We start from the raw sequence: 17,058 nt of genomic DNA on the forward strand, positions 1-17,058 counted from the left end.
GAGCTGTCTTGTTTGTTCTAGATCCTCACAGAGCTGGGAGGTTTTGAGGTGAAAGAATCCAAGTTCCGACGGGAGATGGAGAAGCTAAGGAACCTGCAGTCCCGTGATCTGGCCCTGGAAGTTGACCGTGATCGAGACCAGTTAATACAGCAGACCATGCGCCAGCTTAACGCTCACTTTGGCAGGCGGTGCACAACCACACCCATGGCTGTACACCGGGTGAAGGTCACTTTCAAAGATGAGCCTGGAGAGGGCAGCGGCGTAGCTCGCAGCTTCTATACGGCCATCGCACTGGCCCTCCTCTCCAACGATAAGCTGCCCAACTTGGACTGTGTTCAGAGTGTCAGCAAGGGCATGCAGGCCAGCAGTACGTGTCATCACGATTACAATTCAAGTATGACAATACATAGAAACTACTGCATATTTTATTGTTGCATTTCAGTGGTACTTGAGTGATGCTGAAACAGTTGTATCTGTATTATTATTATAAAAGTATCTTTGAGAAACAGAATACTTGAAAGGAAACTTGTTTTGTATGTTCAGATCTAATGCAGCGTCTGAGGAACAGAGACCGGGAAAGAGAGAGGAGAAGTGGAGGGCTTCGAGCAGGATCTCGGAGAGACCGAGACAGGTAACCTTCATTTCTACTCCTCCTTCCATTGTTTAAGAGAAGATTTGTGCTCTCAGTCATAGATTAGTAACAATTTTGTTTTTTTTTCTTTTGTTTTAAAATATATCTCCTGTTACAGAGATTCAAGGAGGCAGCTGTCTATAGATACCAGGCCTTTCAGGCCTTCATCAGAAGGAAACCCCAGCGATGAGCCCGATCCTTTGCCCGCACACAGACAAGCCCTCGGCGAAAGGCTATATCCACGAGTTCATGCAATGCAGCCGGTAATAAACCACCAGCGGTTGTTAAAACCCAGTATTATCAGAACAGGTTATATTTAAGATTTAAAAAGGAAGAAAAATTGCAACATTTCAAGTTTTTGGAGAAAACATGACTTCCTGTATCACCATCAGTATGCTTCATCAGTTTACATGTAGTGATGATCCACCCTCTATTTACACCATAATGAATTTATACGCATTTTGTTAACAGTAATGGTTAAAGACTTGGCTTTGTTTTGTTTGTATTTTGTTCATTTCTTTGCACCTGTTAAGTCGGGCAATGCTTTTGTCTCTTCAGGCATTTGCCAGTAAAATTACAGGCATGTTGCTGGAGCTGTCTCCTGCTCAGCTGCTGCTGCTTCTGGCTAGCGAGGATTCCCTCAGAGCCAGAGTAGAAGAGGCCATGGAGCTTCTCATTGCACATGGAAGGTAAATTAACATCTTGGGTTGCAGATAAGAGCACAAATGCAGCAACAGGGACTCTTTCACATGACACTATAGCAGCTTTTAAAAGAACATTTCTTTTATCTGGATTTTTTTTTTCCATGTTCTATGCAGTTTTTTTTCAAAATCTAACTTTCAACTTTAATCTTCCTAAGGGAAAATGGTGCTGACAGCATATTGGATCTGGGTCTCCCTGAGGCTCCAGAAAAAGCCCAGGTAAAGATGTTTCTACCCTATTTTTAGTGATTCTTAATTTTAACTTATGTTTTAGCAATATCTAAATTGTTGGTTGTTTGGCATAAAGATTTTTTTAAATTACTTTGAAGCTTATAGCAGCAGGAATTTGGCATATCTTACAGTCTTCCCCTGTCTTCTTTTTCTTTTAACGTTTGTAGCTGCAAGAGAACCGTAAACGTCACGGTTCAACACGCAGCGTGGTTGACATGGAGCTGGACGACCCAGATGATGGGGATGACAACGCTCCTCTCTTCTACCAACCGGGCAAACGAGGATTTTACTCTCCTCGGCCTGGCAAAAACACAGAGGCCAGACTCAACTGCTTCCGTAACATTGGAAGGTAATGGGCTGACAAAGACAAATAAAACGGGTTTAATGAAGTTGTAATTTGCCATGTACAAAGAGCTGATTGTTATATTTCTGAACAGAATACTGGGGTTATGCCTGCTGCAGAACGAACTCTGCCCAATCACATTGAATAGACACGTCATCAAAGTGCTGCTTGGTAGGAAGGTAAGACAAAATTACACATTTAAAACCTGCCATACGAAGGTTAGCCCTCCAAAACCATACTGATAAAAATCCATATGATTTTTGTTACTGTAGGTGAACTGGCATGACTTTGCATTCTTTGACCCGGTCATGTATGAGAGCCTGCGGCAGTTGATCCGCCATTCACAGGCTGGCGAAGCAGATGCAGTATTTGCTGCCATGGATCTGGCCTTTGCTATTGACCTCTGCAAAGAGGAAGGAGCTGGACAGGTAACTGTGGTGTCATTGTATTATCAAATGTAGTCCAATCAAAGTGTATTTCTTAATCTCAGTGAATCAGGGCTGTACAAGTTACACACAGTTAAATAGTAAAGTCATCAGTAAGTATGAATTAAATGGTTGACTCTCATAAAAAGTTAGCTGTTCCAACAGTAAGGCTCTGTTGTCTGTTTAAAGCCCAGATTTATCACCATTTAAGAGCAAATGTGTTCCAGCCAGTGTGAGGCTGCAGATGTTCAGTGAAGTAAAGCAGCACCATCCCATCAAAAGTAGATAACATATGTCACCTTTGTCAGGTTTAGCTTGTGTGCATAAAGATAAAAAGAGAAAGTGTAGCTTATGTCACCGAAGCTTCTTACTACTATTGTTTGCATGTACGCTTGAGGTTTCTCACTAATAAGCTTTATTAAAGCAAATAGCAAGAAACATTCTTACTGTGAAAAGATCACAAGATAAGCAAAAAGTTGTTAAAAAGATGCTAAAATAGCATTAATTAATAACTTAAATCTTTACGGGCTGGCCAACAATGAATGAAGTTTGTAGCAAAGCACTGCTGACAAATACTTTAAATGCAGCTGAATGACCTGAATATCTTAGTTCCTGAACTATGCATTCATAACCTTTTTTTCTGGGACAGACTGATTGTTGATGCTTTAACTTTGCTCAGGTGGAGCTTCTTTCTGGTGGAGTCAACATGCCAGTAACTCCCCTCAATGTGTACGAGTATGTGAGGAAGTATGCAGAGCACAGAATGCTGGTGGTGGCCGAGCAACCTCTCCATGTAAGAAACAGAAGTCCCTCTTTTCTTCTTCTTGAAACACTCAGTGTGTTGTTGTTGCCCATCAAAATTTGTGTTCTCTAAATGACTTGATTTCAAAGGCGATGAGGAAAGGTTTGCTGGACGTACTCCCTAAAAACGCGCTAGAGGACTTGACGGCTGAGGATTTCAGGCTGCTGGTTAACGGCTGTGGAGAAGTCAACGTCCAGATGCTGATCAGCTTCACATCATTCAATGATGAATCTGGTATGTTGCTCTGTATCAAAGTCCTGCCTAACAAATGAAAAGAAAAACATTTGCTGAAATGTATTGAGCTAAAACTTGTTAATCCAACAGGTGAAAACGCAGACAAACTGCTCCAGTTTAAACGATGGTTTTGGTCCATCGTGGAAAAGATGAGCATGACTGAAAGGCAAGACCTGGTAAGTCTGTTAGCTAACACTTAACAGAGGCTGTCATCTCTTACCGTATCAGTAATTGCTCTTCTTCAGACGCAAGAGGTTTACATTAAAATTGTTTGCATTTCAATGCAAACTATGAGATGAGCGACAGACATAAGGGTGTGCATATAAATAGTTTTTGTTTTAAAGGAAAGACTACACCAAAGAGGAAGCAGATATTAGCAGTGTTGGTCTTTTATTGTTCCTCAGCCCTCATATAAACCATGTTTTAAATATCTCAAAATCGAACACAACAATGACTACTCATTTATCTGCTCCTTAGGTGTACTTCTGGACCTCCAGCCCCTCTCTGCCAGCCAGCGAGGAGGGCTTCCAGCCAATGCCCTCCATCACCATCAGACCTCCAGACGACCAGCACCTCCCCACCGCCAATACCTGCATCTCACGTCTTTACGTGCCACTCTACTCTTCAAAACAGATACTCAAACAAAAACTCCTGCTAGCCATTAAGACCAAAAACTTTGGTTTTGTGTAGAGGTTCAAAAGAAAAGAGTTTAAAAAAAGGAAAAAAAGAACATGTTTACTGTTGTGTAATATTTACCTAGCTCCATTTTTGTAGATTTATTTTTTGTCCAAACAATTTTATGAAATTCGACATACTGTCGCTATCTCCCCATGTGGTAATATTTGTTTGTGTTGTGAACACAAACTGCTTATTTTTATTTCAGTTTTTATTGTTTTTGTTTATTTTGTGTTAATGAAGAGGTATATGGTCCAGAACATTCCTGCATTGGCACTGTAAAATGTAAAGCCCACAGCTCTGCTCTATTGGCTTAAACTTTTGCTTCCCAGGAATTGAGTTTGACAGAAAGCTGTCAGACGAAAATCTAGCCAAAGATGACGGCAGTAGAAATATTTAAAAGGAGAAAAGACACACTGTGATTAAGTTTTTTTCCTTCCCTAGAAAAGTACTATCACTGACAGTTCACTGCTGCCTTTGTGGAAAGTCCTTTTTTCTTGTACAGGGGGAGTAGGGAATTTAAAAATAAACTTGGATGCAAATAAGTCGTCTGTGATTTTATTTTTAAAATTAATGGAAAAATTGAGAGGATCCATTGTACATAAGACACTTTTGCTCCAGTTGATGAAAATTGAATGAAAAAGTTTGAATTTAGCTTTTTGTGCTTAATTTGCCTTTTGTCTCTTTAAAATGCCCATTACATGACTTAAAATGTCCAAATAATGTTGGTACAGATGTACCAAATGTAGAAATGCTTGAAACTGAATGCATTGGTAAAAGCAAACATGCTTGAGTAAGAACAAGCACTGTTTATACCAGAACCCACTGCAGGGAGGGGTCTTCAAAGAGTGAAAATGTAAGCTGCATGTGCCTTGCTTTTTTAAAATGATATAGTGAATTTCATTCCGGCTGAATGAAGTGTTGAGAGACAGGGAAAATGGATTTTCCCAAAGAAAGGGCAATCAGGCTAGGAAAAGGAAAAGGAGATCAAATGAAGCGAGTTGCTTCCTCATTTCTTTGAGCACATCTGAACTAAGCTAATATCAACAGTAGTCTGATTAGGGGGCAACACGGGCAAGTTGGTATCATGCTATGAAAGTATGATGCCAGTCATTTGACTCAACGATGTCACAAACCTCTCTGTAAAAACCGTTAATAATAAACAATATTCTAACTTTAAAGTTATAATAAATTATTAATAAGGTAGAAACTATCACAAGACCTACTCTTGGTGCATTTAATACCTTTAAAAAATAGCTTAATAAAAAAAATTATCTGGAAGAATGTGCAACCTAGTCATTTTTTAAATAACTTAATTCAATGTATTAACTAGGGGGAGAAAAGAAAACCTCTGTGCAATGCATCAGAAAAGTACCCAGCCTGCATGACAAAAGATACTGAGTAGAATAAGCTCACAGTAAAACGAGGTACAATACAGCATGACTCGGGCTGTTGTAGACATATTGCATAGCAAACATATTTCGTTACCACTGTAACACTGTACTAAATCAATAAAGTTTAACATAATATTGATCAAGTGGCCCTGGGGGCCGACCAAGATGATTTATATGCAGAACCCAGAATTTTTGTGCACGCTCCTGCAGAGCCCTTACCTCCCCCATTAGCCTTAAAGTCTTTATCAGACATTTCTGACAGCTTCCAAAATCAGACCTGGATCTCGAATTAACCGTGCACCCCTTTTCCCTACAGTAACCTGGCAGACTTCGGGCCTGCATATATACAGACGTCAAGCCAGTAAGACAGTGGAGAAGACAACATTTATGTCAAGAATTTTCACATTGTTTTGAATTTGTAGGTGAAAAGTTTGACCAAATTGTACGGAAATTTGCTTGCAAAGTAAACAAGTTTACTGCAAATTCCAGTGAGTCATTAGTAGTTTTAAAACACAACAGCATTTATTTTTGCAATAAGAGAAATCATATAGGTGGACTATTTAAATTATTGAGAAATCTTTTGGTCCTCTCAATCACATAAGAGGTGTAACAGAATTTCATCCTTGTCATAAAAGGAACAAGCAGCTTATGTTTGTGTATTTGGACACGTTGACATTCACAGGCTATCTTATGAAAAAGATATATAAAGTGAATTTCCTTTACCTTTTTGGAAATACAATATGGTAAAAATCAATCTTTGCCAGTTAATGCCCTGAATCAAGCAATTCCAATAAATTTTCCTTCTTCCTTTTTAATATCCACATTAATCCACAGATGCATTTTATCAACTGGCTTTGATCACAAGTTGACTTTGAACTGCAGAAACAAAACGATGTCATCAGTCAGTTGTGCAATTTTTAATTCGCTGTTTTATTTTGCGATTATGAACAACACTTTATTCCAGTAATTCTGTGACCAGCAGAAACAAGAAACTGGGCATCCCTGTCTACATCCAGGTTGAAAATACCCAGTATTTTTTTTACTTTATTTAAGCAATAATGGCACAAACATTACTCATTCCATTAGCAGTGCAAGTTTGTGTTTAATTATCCGGAACGCTTAAAATTAGTCAGTGTCTCTTTAAATTCCCGTTTCAACCAATCAACGTGGAATACCGCGAAATTAAACTGTCGTGTACTTTTTTTTTTGCCTTTTTTGTTTAGACTGAGACAAAACTAAAGTAAATTACCTAATGTGTTGTTAAATATGAGATCACTTCAGTCACCTGGGGAAAGCCGAGTTATATGCAGTTGAAATAACGGAATGTGGGTTTTTTCCCCCGAATTAGACAAGTTTGCACAAACCGATTAACAATGTAATACATCTTGTGTATGTGTGAATTTTCAGACCTAATTTTATCAAGCACATAGTAAATAAAATATATTTTAGCAAGCTGGGTTTAAACGATCAAGAGCTGCGAAATCAAAATGTATTTTTTCCAGGCAGTAAGCAGTAAACAGACTGTCACGTAGTGACCGTTTACAACCCGGAAACTGTAGTTTACTACCGTCGCGAAGGCATCATTTCTCCTCCAGTCATAACGGAGCCATATGAGGTGAACCTGCTGGAGTCGCGGTCACATTAGATGCATTGTTGGTTAGCTCCGTCGAAATATTGTCTTAGAGTAGCTTACAGGGTGGTTAGCTTTCGCCGAGGTTCCGTTGCGCCTACAAGGTTTAGCTAATTAGCTGTCTAGCTTGGCCAATGTTGCTGGCGGTTAAATTAATTGTTTGCCATCATGTCGAAATCGTTCCGTTATATATAGGTAACACTGCATGCTAGCACAGCGAGTAGAGGTAAGCAAAGCGTGACTAATAGGTCTGTTGTTTGTAAAAACAATAGAAATGGAACAATGGCAAGACGCGGCCTCTCAGCAGGTCAAGCTGATTACAAATCGTCTGAATGAACTGTTGACCAAAGGCCTAGTGTGGCTGCACTCCGAGTTTGGCCTGGATCTGGGACTGAAGCCCGAGCTTATTCCGCCATGGATGGTCCTCTTAGCGGCATGCACCGGGCTGCTCTTCATGGTCGCCCTGTGGGCCTCGCTCTGTCGTGCTGTTTTCAAAAAACGTCCCGTTTCGAGGTCTGTGGGTGACGGAATTGAAGTAAAGTCTGCTGTTAGTAAACCTGTCAAATCCGAGGAGCCGAAGAAAAAGAAAAAGAAGTCGGAAAAGGCACGTAAATGGAACCATTTTAAGTTAAACCTTTGCCCAGCTTGACAGCCATGCTGTTAGCCATAGGCTAGCTGGCAAGCTAACGCCACAGTGACAGTTGCAGCATATGTCATTGTCAAAGCTGTAGCTAGCCTCAGGCTAGTGTTAGATCTGGCTATGCTAGCTTTGGCTGGAGTTGTATATATTGACTGATAAGATTTAAAAAGAAAAACTTTTATGACAGTTTAACTATATCTTCTCGTGTCCTTTCAGAAATCTCAGCCAAATGGCAGAGCTATTGCTGAACCACAGGAAGAAGCCATATCGGCGGAAGAGATAGTGCCACCTCATCAGTCGCCCCCACCAGAAGTCAAGAACGACAAGATTGCGGAGGTAATTTTCAAATGTGGAAGAAGCGCGTGATTGGGCTCGCACCCAAAGATGGTGAACACATTAATTTGCTATTGTAGTTTACGTCCCCTGGTAATATTTGTAGTTAACGGTGTAGTAAACAGTTTTACTTTAGTCATTACTCAATGTATCACATCCTCTTTTGTGTGTGTGTGTGTGTGTGTGTGTGTGTGTGTGTGTGTGTGTGTGTGTGTGTGTTCATTAAAGGTACAGGAAAGCTGTTTAATCCTTGTCACCTTGCACAGATGTAACTGGCTGCCAGTTTTGGGTTACAGTTTTCAGCTTGCAGATGCAGCCAAAAGGGGGGGGGGGGGATATTACCTTAGTTATGTCAGCATAATGTTCTTTACAGCTTGTAAAAATATGCAGATGACAATAATAGTGCTTTGAAAGTTACTGATGTAATTGGTGTTTATAAAAGTTATGTCTTACAGAATTAGGAAGTATTAAGCAGTGGCTGTGGTTCCACCTATTAATGGACCTGTTTATTTGACTGATGGACACTCCCTGGTTCTGTCAGGATGGCTTTCTCTTTCCAAGTTATCTGTGTTTCTCTCTCATTATTTGTATGAACTACTGTCTTACAAATGTTAATTTTTGTGTTTTCTCTGGCTTATGTTGGTTCCAGACAAAGAAGTCCAAAAAGAAAGCTAAACAGGCTGTGAAGGACACCAAAGCAGTGACTGCTGAGGGAAAAGAACCAGAAGAAGGTGAAATATGATTAATAACATAATTAACTTGTTTTGCTCAGTGACAAATAGGTGAGATCTGCATTGTTTGAGATTGACTATTCATATCTGTTTAACTTAAGCAAGAAAGCATTGATGTAAATGGGTCACTTCTGCTTAGCTATTTTGCTAAAACAGTCAGAATGTATTCCTTTTTAACTTAGCTAATCCATACCTTATGTCCTAACTAATCCTCTTGTGAATTCTTTTAGTGTTTTTGTTTTTTAGAAAACATTTTACAAACTTGAACTGGACTCATTGGTACTTTTCAGGCACATGGGAGACCAAGGTTAGCAACAAGGAGAAACGTGAGCAACGCAAGAAAGACAAGAGCTCCAGTGATGGCTCAGCCAGTCCTGGAGGGGGGAACACACCTGTGAGCGTTTCCTCAGAGCAGCCCAAGGCTTCCTCTGCAGCACCCCCTGCACCCACCAACCAGAAGAAGAAAAAAGGTGGCTCTTTTAACAGAGTTAAAATTGAGTGAGGGGAGGGTGTTTTCCTTTTTTTTCCCCTCATAAACTTTGTGTAAAAAAAAAAAAAAAAAAACATAAAAACAAAATAATCATTCACCAGTGAATGTTAAAAAGACTTTGTATTTATATAGACAGTTTTTTTTTTTTTTCCTTGTGAGTTGTTTTTTCCAGTCGTTGGTCCCTTGTTAACAAGACTGGCTATATATACAGGCATTATGGGAATTATGTCTCGTGTGACATTTTTTTTATGAAGTGTGTGCATGTGTGTGCCTGCATGTGTTTTCTCCTCCAAAATGCTCTTATGTGGTTGGTGCTCAACATTTGTTGACAGTACATTCTTTATTCTCAGGAGATTCTGCAAAAGTGAAGGTTGAAGTTATCGCTTCTCAAGGTACATAACAAGCCATATGACTTATCACTCATTTGGAAAACAACCCACAGGCAGGGCTGTAGGAGTGTAGTAGAAATAAGATTTGAAGTGTTTACTGTCTGGTTGTTAATTGTGTCTGAGTATGAAATACTTTTTTCTTTTCTCCCTAATTGCTTTTAGCTAAAGGCAATGAGGCAGTGGAGGCTGCAGCTGCCCCTGAAAAGGCTGTCAAGGTTTCAGCTCACACTGTTGCCTCAAAGACGAGCTCCTGGACAACTCCTAGACAGCCAGCACCATTGTGGAGGGCAGGGATTGATGGTAAAAGCTTTTTTTCTTTTGCCAGGATGGCAGCAATCTGTACAGGCTGTTTATGGTTTTAAACAGTTTTCCTTAGAGCTTTAACTTATTTCCAAATTGCCAGCAGCATTTTTGATGTCTATGTCCTTCATATCCTGCTGAGATTTAAATAAATTTAACTAAGTTTCTTTAAGTATTAAAGAGTCTCAACAGTGGAGTGTTATTTAGTGTTATTGGAGTGTTAGTTGTTAACTATGAAGCTCAGTTTTCCAATGTCAATGAAAACCAGAAAATGGATTTAGTTTTCTTTTTACATCAATTTTTAATTGTGTTGATCAGGGACATTTGTGTGTGTTTCAGAGTCATGGACTGTGATTGACAGGCCAATACCTTCTGCAGATCTCAATCTGGCATCTTTAGCTGGTCTGGGAGTTGGTACTGGGCGTAAGTGTAAACTGATGCTGTGACATGGAATCGCCACTAGATGGTACAGTGTTCTACACCATGTTTAGTTCTGCTCATTTTGTCTGTATTTATTGGTAGAGCCCCAGCCTGTGAACGACCTGCCATGGCTCAGTCAGCCCAGGGTGGACGATGAGTGGTCAGGAATCAGTAAGTAACAGCTCTAACCCCTAATGTCAAGTACTAACCTTTGATGTATGTATATGCTACTGGATGCTTGAATTTCCCTCGGGATCAATAAAGTATCTATCTATCTATCTCTGTTAAACTTTTAAGCAAAATCATAGTTATGATTTTCTTCACTCTTGTGATCTGTTGTTTCTCAGATGGCGGTTCAACCGATCCCAGCTCTGATTGGAACGCTCCCTCTGAAGTCTGGGGAAACTATGAGGAGCCCACCCCTCCGACTCAGGAGCAGACCCTTCCTGAGCCAGCCAAGGCCAATCTGATTGGAGCCACTGTAAGTTCTCCCAGGTTTGGGACTGAACTAAACATTATGGAGGATGCTTGGAAGATTTAAAAATAACACATAATCTCAGCTGAGCTGTTTCGGTTCTTCTTTCTGGCTGGTGCAGTTCATTGTAGTCATCTACAGAATAGACTGGATACACAGCTATTTTATTTATTTTAATTTATAGGATGATGATGACGAAGAAAAGGATAAGGGAGATGCCAATACTGATGGAGGAGCTAAAACTAAGAGGAAGAAAAAGAAGAAGAAGAAGGCTGCAGAGGAAGGGGGAACAGCTGGCCAGGTGACAGTCTTACTTATTGCTTACTTATGGAAGAACAGAAAAATGTTATCTTAAATTAACCAGGATTCACCAGACCGTTTCATCTGATCTTGTTTGTGTCGTGTGAAGGTAGAGGAACCAGTGAAGGAGCCAGTACCGGCGGTGACGGCGAAGAAGCAGCCAGCTGTTCATGAAAACACTGCTTCCATCCAGCCCGTCAAGGCTGCTGCTGTCGAGGTCAGTGAGGCCACTGAGTAGGCGTTAACACCACCTGATCTGATGAGCAAAATCTTCTCGAACTTCAGAGCAGCTTTTCCCCTGAACATCTAGTGGTGTATATCCGTGTTTCTCAGATGGGGGTACACATAACCCTGGAGGTATCTGGAGACACTCCAGGGGCTGTGAGGGACAAAAAAATAAAAAGAGTCTTATTGTGTCTTATTTAATAGAAACAACTTCAGTTTGTGCTACGAGGTGCGTCAGTTCAGGTGGTCAGGATTACTACACAGATGTGGAAATATACATTATGTTAATTTAAATTTTTACAGCTTGAAAAGTTACTTTGATCATAAAGTGAATTACTGTATTTTTCAGTTCCAGATACCTGTGATTAAATATTTTGTGGTTTTGTGGATCAATTGTGATCTCTAAGTTAAACGAATGAATATAAATCTGTACATATGTAAATAGAATACAAAGTAAATAGAAATAAAATAAGTAAAAAATAGAAATATATGATAAAATATAAAATATTTAATATATATGAAGTTAAAATGTGTTTTTTTAATATATAAAATGGATCAGTTTTATAAATGAAATTGAAACAAAAAAAGCTAAATTTGTATGAATATATTTTTTTAAAATAGAATATATTTATTAACAATGTTAAATATTAAAAATGTTGAATGTGAATTTGTAAGAAAGTCAAAATATTGCTGAAACTGCACTTATATTTCTTCAGAAATATCAGGTTGACATTTAATGAGCTTTCCTTGTAGAAAACATCTGTACTTGCTGACCAGCAGCTCCCGGTCATTTCTAAGGCTTAAACTTTGAGGAGATTTGAGTTTTTGATGTCAGCATCAAAGCTGTGGAGCCTCCTCACTGTCAGTTTTTAAACCTTTCCGAGGTAGTGCACCCAAAAATGTGTTTTTGAGCTGTAAACATCACAGTCTTATGAAAATCACATATACTGTTGATAAAATTAGTATTATTAGTAAAAAAAAATGTCCCACTAAGCCGCCCCTACAGGGTCAAACCAAATTTTGTTTTTTGTGAGCTGGGCAACGATTAAAATTTTTAATCGTGTGACATGCAGTGATTAGTCATTAGGCATTGTTACGCGCAAAATGTCTCTTTTCTTTAAAAGAAGGCCTACAGCTATATAAAGAAAATGGAGTAAATTTAGGTTTACAAACACGACATCAGGGGTCTCCAACCTACGACTCTGGACCTTCCACAATGCCTCTAAATATGTGGCTAAAATATTTTTTAAATATTTTTCCTGTCATTAGGGTTGTGTTAGGTTTTTTTTTTTTTGTTTTGTTTTTTTTGTTTGTTGTTTTTTACTTAATTTTCCACAAATATCTACATCCTTTAAAAGAAAGTCTGTCCTCTTTTTTTATAAAGGTTTTATGTTTTTCTTAATTTTAAAACCTAAAAATGGAAATAAAAATGTGGTTCTTCAGAAAAAACAAATATCCTATGGTGGCTCTTCATTAAAAATATTTATTAAGTTGCCTTTTTGAAAAGTCTCTTAACATTTGTGTCTCTAAAGGAGTTTTATTTAGCTGGCTGATGGAAAAATGGTCAGAAACAATATGTAAACAGAAGTTATGGCTCCACCCAAAGCATGAACACAAACAAACAGCTCCTCTACTGAAAGCTCACATCTCCGATTCCACAGCTGGAAGTTTCATCTCACTATGACCAAGATTCACCGAACCAGAGGCAGAAGAAGACCCGATTTACGCTTTACACTTGTAAAAGTCAGAAAACATGTTTTTTCTTTGCTGTCTTGCCTAAATTTAAACAGCATTGATTAAAAATAAATAAAAAGTTTCTTATTGTCTTTTGGGAGCAGTTTCCCGTCCAAAAATCGCAATTTTCTGCCATCTGCATGGGTTTTGACAAAGAGAAACGTCGGTTCTTCTTAAGTTCCAGACAGAAAACGTCTCTTCATTTTAATAAACCCGCTATCTTCTGATTACATCAGACGCACCGCTGCAGCAGGGAAAGGAGACACGGATGCCATGTTTCTGTCATCAAAGCCAGCGGCCAGAAAAAATAACAACAAAAAAAACTTAACGCACAATTTAAAAAATTAACACAACGATTAATTAACAGTGTTAACGCTTTATTGTTACTATATATATATATATATATATATATATATATATATATATATATATATATATATATATATATATATATATATATATATATATATATATATATATATAAATAAATAAATAAAATGAGAGAGAGGGGCTATTCAGCTCTTCAGCTGACATTGTTCTGTTTAAAATGCTCTATAAATAAATTGGATTGGATACTTGTACTTCTTTCCACTAAAATGAAGGGGAAAATATTGAGTTTTCATTATTTATAGTTTATTGTGCTGTTATTTTACTGGTCCGGCTCACTGGTGATCAATTTTCTTTGCGTGGCCCCTGAACTGAAATGTAAATAGACACCCCTGGTTTAGGGGGTGCTTTGCTGAAAAGTTATTCTACAGGGTGCAGTGTTGAATAAAGGTTTAATAATAACTGGTGTACATCAGTAATGGAAGCCTAAATGTTGCCCTGTGGGACAATATGTTTAGCTGTGCAGCTGATTTATTTGTTCTTTTCCCACCAAAGAAGTCAAAACTATTTATTTTAATTTTGTTTTAACAGGCGAGAGGGGATCGACAAGTGAAGGAAGTCATATCCCAGAAACCACCCGTCACACAAGTGCCACAGAAGTCGAGTGATGGAGAGCCCACTGCCAAGCAGAACAACCTTCCTGCTCCAACACAGCAAAGTAAGAACATTTCAGTCCGACTGGAAAAAAGCTCTTTGACTGAAATTAAGTTTAGTTTGTCATTATTTAACCAGATGCTGTACAAGATTTAAGAGGTCAGCCTTCCATGAAATACACTGATTTATACAACATGATCTGTCAAGCCAGGGAGAAACAAAGTTAAGAAATATGCCACTTTGGATTGTTTTTCCCTTAATTTAATGTTAGCTTCTTAGAGATTAACTGTACGAGTACTGTCTCTACTACTACTGCCTCTTTAAATTTCTAAATTTCAGGAAGTCTGTCATTTATCCTTCATTGTTCGAGAGGGGAAGGATTAAATTAGTTACACCTCTTAACCTATAATGTGATGGACTGGTGACATATCCAGGGTGTACCCTACCCCTCACCTGATAGAAACTGAGATGGGTTTCAGTCACCATGCATTGGAATAAACGGTCATAGACGATGGATGGATGTTCAAGATGTATTCAGATCAAAATACGAAATGAGTCGGTGTGTATGGGCTCTTATAGACTAAACTGGCATAACGAATCGGCAGAAAAGGACGCTGTCCCAGTGTCTGGAACATGAATGCACAACTTCCAACAAATACAACTACCACCTGCTGGCTGAGACATATAACTGTAGCTGCGCAAGAAGACATGGCCGAATAGGGTGGTTGTACTTGTGTTATAAAGTAAGGGAATACAAAAAAGAACTGACATGAATTTAAAATCAATATATAAACATAAAGGTTTTCATTTTCTTCAAGTCAAATGCTAAGCTGTTTATTTAAATTTGTTTTTAAAATACTCAATGTTCTGTTTGGCAGACTTGAGACACTGTCTTTGAAAGCACTTAAAGCTTGAGTCGCATGTTATGACCACCTTCCTGCTACTTTTTTGTCTTTTCCTCAGAAAAAGCTGAGGAGAGCCAAGGGCCCAAACCAGCAAAGAAGAAGAAGGCGAGGAGAGAGACATGAGAGGGTCCACTCTGCACAGCTCTGTATGCAAAAGACTTCATATCCTGTTTATGCAACACCTTTTGTGACAAGGACTTTGAGCTAAGATCTTTGCTGATGGACTTTACCTTAAAACCTGTCTTGAAAATGAAATGAATTTTATACACATGGTGTGTCTGGTGGATAACTGAAAACTGAAACTAGATGCAGTGCAATCTAATGTAATGGGGTGTTAATGATTTTCACTTAATTGTCTGATTCTGTCTTTAATTCCACCGAATCAAATAACAGAAGGATCTGTATTGTAGTCCTTAGACATGTAGAAAATACAGTTCATGTTTAGAAATTTGCTGTCGTGGTGGCGAACGAATGTTTACTGTATAGAGATTAAAACAGTTAACATGCATCAGATCACACTGGGCCAAAATAAACAAACTGGCCCTTTGCTTTGCAGTCTTTTTATTTGCTCTGACATTTGTGAGCTGCTGTGGCAAAGTGTGGCCCGTCAGGGGTTGAGGGGTGGGAGGGTGGGCTGGCTAAAAGATCAAATGTTATTTTCAGACTAACGGTTTGGGCTCAACAGGGTGTAGACTTTTGTGATGTAAATGAACATTGTCAGGCACAGAAAAGGGAATCATGTCCGCTTTGTATTTTTGCATTCTTTTCTGTGACTGAACATTTCATCAACTCTGTCCATCTGGTTTGTCTCTTGTCTGATGTTGTACTGCAGTGAATCTACAAATTGTGCTTTTCTGCTGTCTTTACCAGCCATTGCATTATCATGAACCTCTTAATGCTTTTCCACCACTGGCTGATTCAAGTCTTCAAAATCTTTTGTAAAACTTGTTTGTAATAAAAGAAAAGCTAAAGCCATATGTAAAAAGACTAAATAAAGGCAGTTTTTTTTTTTTTTTTAAATCAGGACTTATTAATTACGAGTTGAACAATTTTATTAACAATGAAACAATGTCAGACCAATTTTAAGGAGCTGTTTGTTGGAAGCTGTGTATGTGTGTATATATATATATATATGTGTGTATATATATATATATATATATATATATATACACACACACACACACACACAAGTAATTCACTTGACAGGATTTTTCATGTTACTGTTTAAAGAATTGACTCGTAAATTCCAGATTAAAGTATTTATGTCTCAAACTTTCTGGAAAACACAGATTACCTCATCGGATTTAAGTCTTTCCGGTCTTACGCGCCCGGGTATTTCATCAACAGGACGAGTAAATACGACCTTGCAGTCTCAAGTTGGTACAATTTAAGCTGCGGTTTACCGGAAGTACTGAGGATTTACCTTCAAAATAAAAGCAACCCGTCAAATAGTTATTCAACCTGATATCTGAATTTGATCCCTTTTTTAAAAATTTCACCTCAAAGTTTTATTAAATGTTATGTTAATTTTCTTCAGAAAATTTTATTTCAAATTAAACTTATTTGTATAATATATTTATGGCAACGATGGACGTTAACTGAAGTGCTCAACAAACTCAAGAAAAGGCAATTGCATCTATTAGACAATATATATATATATATATATATATATATATAAAACCCCAATTCCTTAAGTTTGGACGCTGTGTAAAATGTAAATAAAAACAATACAATGATTTGCAAATCTCATAAACCTGTATTTTATTAGCAATAGAATATAAACAACATATTTAATGGAATATTTTAGCTAAATTTGAATTTGATGGCAGCAACACATCTACTGAAAAATGTTGGTGGTGGTGTGTTGCTCAACTGGTTGAACAGCCATCCCACGTACAGAAACTACAGCTCCTTGGTGCAGTCAGTCCAGGTTCGAGTCTCAGCCTGGGGCCCTTTCTCTGCAGGTCATTTCTCTTTCACCCATCTTTCCTGTCCAGCTACTGTTAAACAGAAGCCACTAGAGCCTAAAAATCTTATTTAAAAAAAAAAGTGGCGGAACCAGGGCAGAC

General features: G+C 38.3%; 2 protein-coding genes across 7 annotated transcripts in view; both read left to right on the plus strand.

The window, feature by feature from the left end:
* The window catches only part of ubr5 (ubiquitin protein ligase E3 component n-recognin 5), a 31,953-nt gene extending 27,366 nt beyond the window's left edge, over positions 1 to 4,587 (plus strand). For 4 of the 6 annotated variants that reach the window (XM_041988114.1, XM_041988118.1, XM_041988115.1 and 1 more), the window contains 12 exons: positions 22 to 394; positions 544 to 631; positions 750 to 894; positions 1,190 to 1,320; positions 1,491 to 1,551; positions 1,731 to 1,912; positions 2,001 to 2,085; positions 2,179 to 2,334; positions 3,011 to 3,124; positions 3,223 to 3,367; positions 3,458 to 3,543; positions 3,845 to 4,587. In XM_041988114.1, the coding sequence (XP_041844048.1) occupies positions 22 to 394; positions 544 to 631; positions 750 to 894; positions 1,190 to 1,320; positions 1,491 to 1,551; positions 1,731 to 1,912; positions 2,001 to 2,085; positions 2,179 to 2,334; positions 3,011 to 3,124; positions 3,223 to 3,367; positions 3,458 to 3,543; positions 3,845 to 4,057 (1,779 nt within the window). In that variant the 3' untranslated portion in view covers positions 4,058 to 4,587. The remainder of the gene's footprint in view (positions 1 to 21; positions 395 to 543; positions 632 to 749; positions 895 to 1,189; positions 1,321 to 1,490; positions 1,552 to 1,730; positions 1,913 to 2,000; positions 2,086 to 2,178; positions 2,335 to 3,010; positions 3,125 to 3,222; positions 3,368 to 3,457; positions 3,544 to 3,844) is intronic. The other 2 variants (XM_041988117.1, XM_041988119.1) reach the window with 1 other exon arrangement.
* Positions 4,588 to 7,014: 2,427 nt separating this feature from the next.
* Positions 7,015 to 16,001, plus strand: LOC121641870 (protein LYRIC-like). Its single transcript, XM_041988212.1, has 13 exons — positions 7,015 to 7,670; positions 7,923 to 8,042; positions 8,689 to 8,770; positions 9,061 to 9,240; positions 9,611 to 9,652; positions 9,812 to 9,949; positions 10,289 to 10,372; positions 10,472 to 10,540; positions 10,717 to 10,850; positions 11,029 to 11,145; positions 11,254 to 11,361; positions 14,022 to 14,148; positions 15,048 to 16,001. Exons 1-13 carry the CDS (start codon positions 7,341 to 7,343, stop codon positions 15,110 to 15,112), a joined length of 1,596 nt encoding a protein of 531 aa, XP_041844146.1. The 5' UTR covers positions 7,015 to 7,340; the 3' UTR covers positions 15,113 to 16,001.
* Positions 16,002 to 17,058: the final 1,057 nt, after the last annotated feature.

Source organism: Melanotaenia boesemani, chromosome 6 (genome assembly GCF_017639745.1).
Source record: "Melanotaenia boesemani isolate fMelBoe1 chromosome 6, fMelBoe1.pri, whole genome shotgun sequence".
Classification (NCBI taxonomy): Eukaryota; Metazoa; Chordata; class Actinopteri; order Atheriniformes; family Melanotaeniidae; genus Melanotaenia; species Melanotaenia boesemani.